Source organism: Sinocyclocheilus rhinocerous, unplaced genomic scaffold (assembly GCF_001515625.1).
Source record: "Sinocyclocheilus rhinocerous isolate Xijiao unplaced genomic scaffold, SAMN03320098_v1.1 scaffold159, whole genome shotgun sequence".
Lineage (NCBI taxonomy): Eukaryota > Metazoa > Chordata > Actinopteri > Cypriniformes > Cyprinidae > Sinocyclocheilus > Sinocyclocheilus rhinocerous.
Genome location: NW_015666558.1, coordinates 93,604 through 94,226, shown reverse-complemented (window position 1 = coordinate 94,226; position 623 = coordinate 93,604). Strand labels below are relative to the sequence as shown.

At 31.3% G+C, this 623-nt stretch overlaps 1 protein-coding gene across 4 annotated transcripts in view; it reads right to left on the bottom strand.

Annotated features, from left to right (window-relative positions):
• Positions 1-623, bottom strand: part of LOC107732760 (dnaJ homolog subfamily B member 12-like) — an 11,953-nt gene that overhangs the window by 5,602 nt on the left and 5,728 nt on the right. For 2 of the 4 annotated variants that reach the window (XM_016544178.1, XM_016544182.1), the window contains exon 6: positions 200-318. In XM_016544178.1, coding sequence (XP_016399664.1) covers positions 200-318 — 119 coding nt within the window. Of the gene's footprint in view, positions 1-199; positions 323-623 lie in introns of all 4 variants that reach the window. The other 2 variants (XM_016544179.1, XM_016544180.1) reach the window with 2 other exon arrangements.

Below are 623 nucleotides of genomic sequence, written 5' to 3'. Positions count from 1 at the left end.
ATGTTATAATTTGTTACAGTTTAATACTTCTAAGATGTTATAATATTCCATTATATTACTGTGATGTTCATTTACTTATTATTATTATATTATTATTTTTTTCTTTTTCTTTTTGTACATGTATACTAAGCTTTGGCAATATTGTATCATTTACAGTCATGCCAATAAAGCAATTTTGAATTGAACTAGAGAGACTCACGGTCTGAAGCTGAGGCTGTAGGGTGGGTTGGTCACCATCATCTGACTGAGCGCTGATACGATGACGAGGATGAGGATGGGCATCAACTGCATGAGAAGAGCAAGACCTCCCTGACCTCCCTAAACACACACACACACACACACACACACAATCATATTAATCAGTCATCATAACTCTCCAGCACAGTCTGATCTACTCATAAACGTCTCATTGGCGCCCTCTGCTGTTTCATTCAGAGAATACAGCTACAGCATGTAAAACTGTTGCAACTTTAGAAACCATGGAACTTTAAGCGAATTTTGTAAATGAAAATTAGTTTAATTAATAGAATTTTATAAATGCTATATGTTATATAGTTTCATTAATTAAATTAATTAAAATTGTTTAATTATATATATAATTTTATATATATATATATAACAAA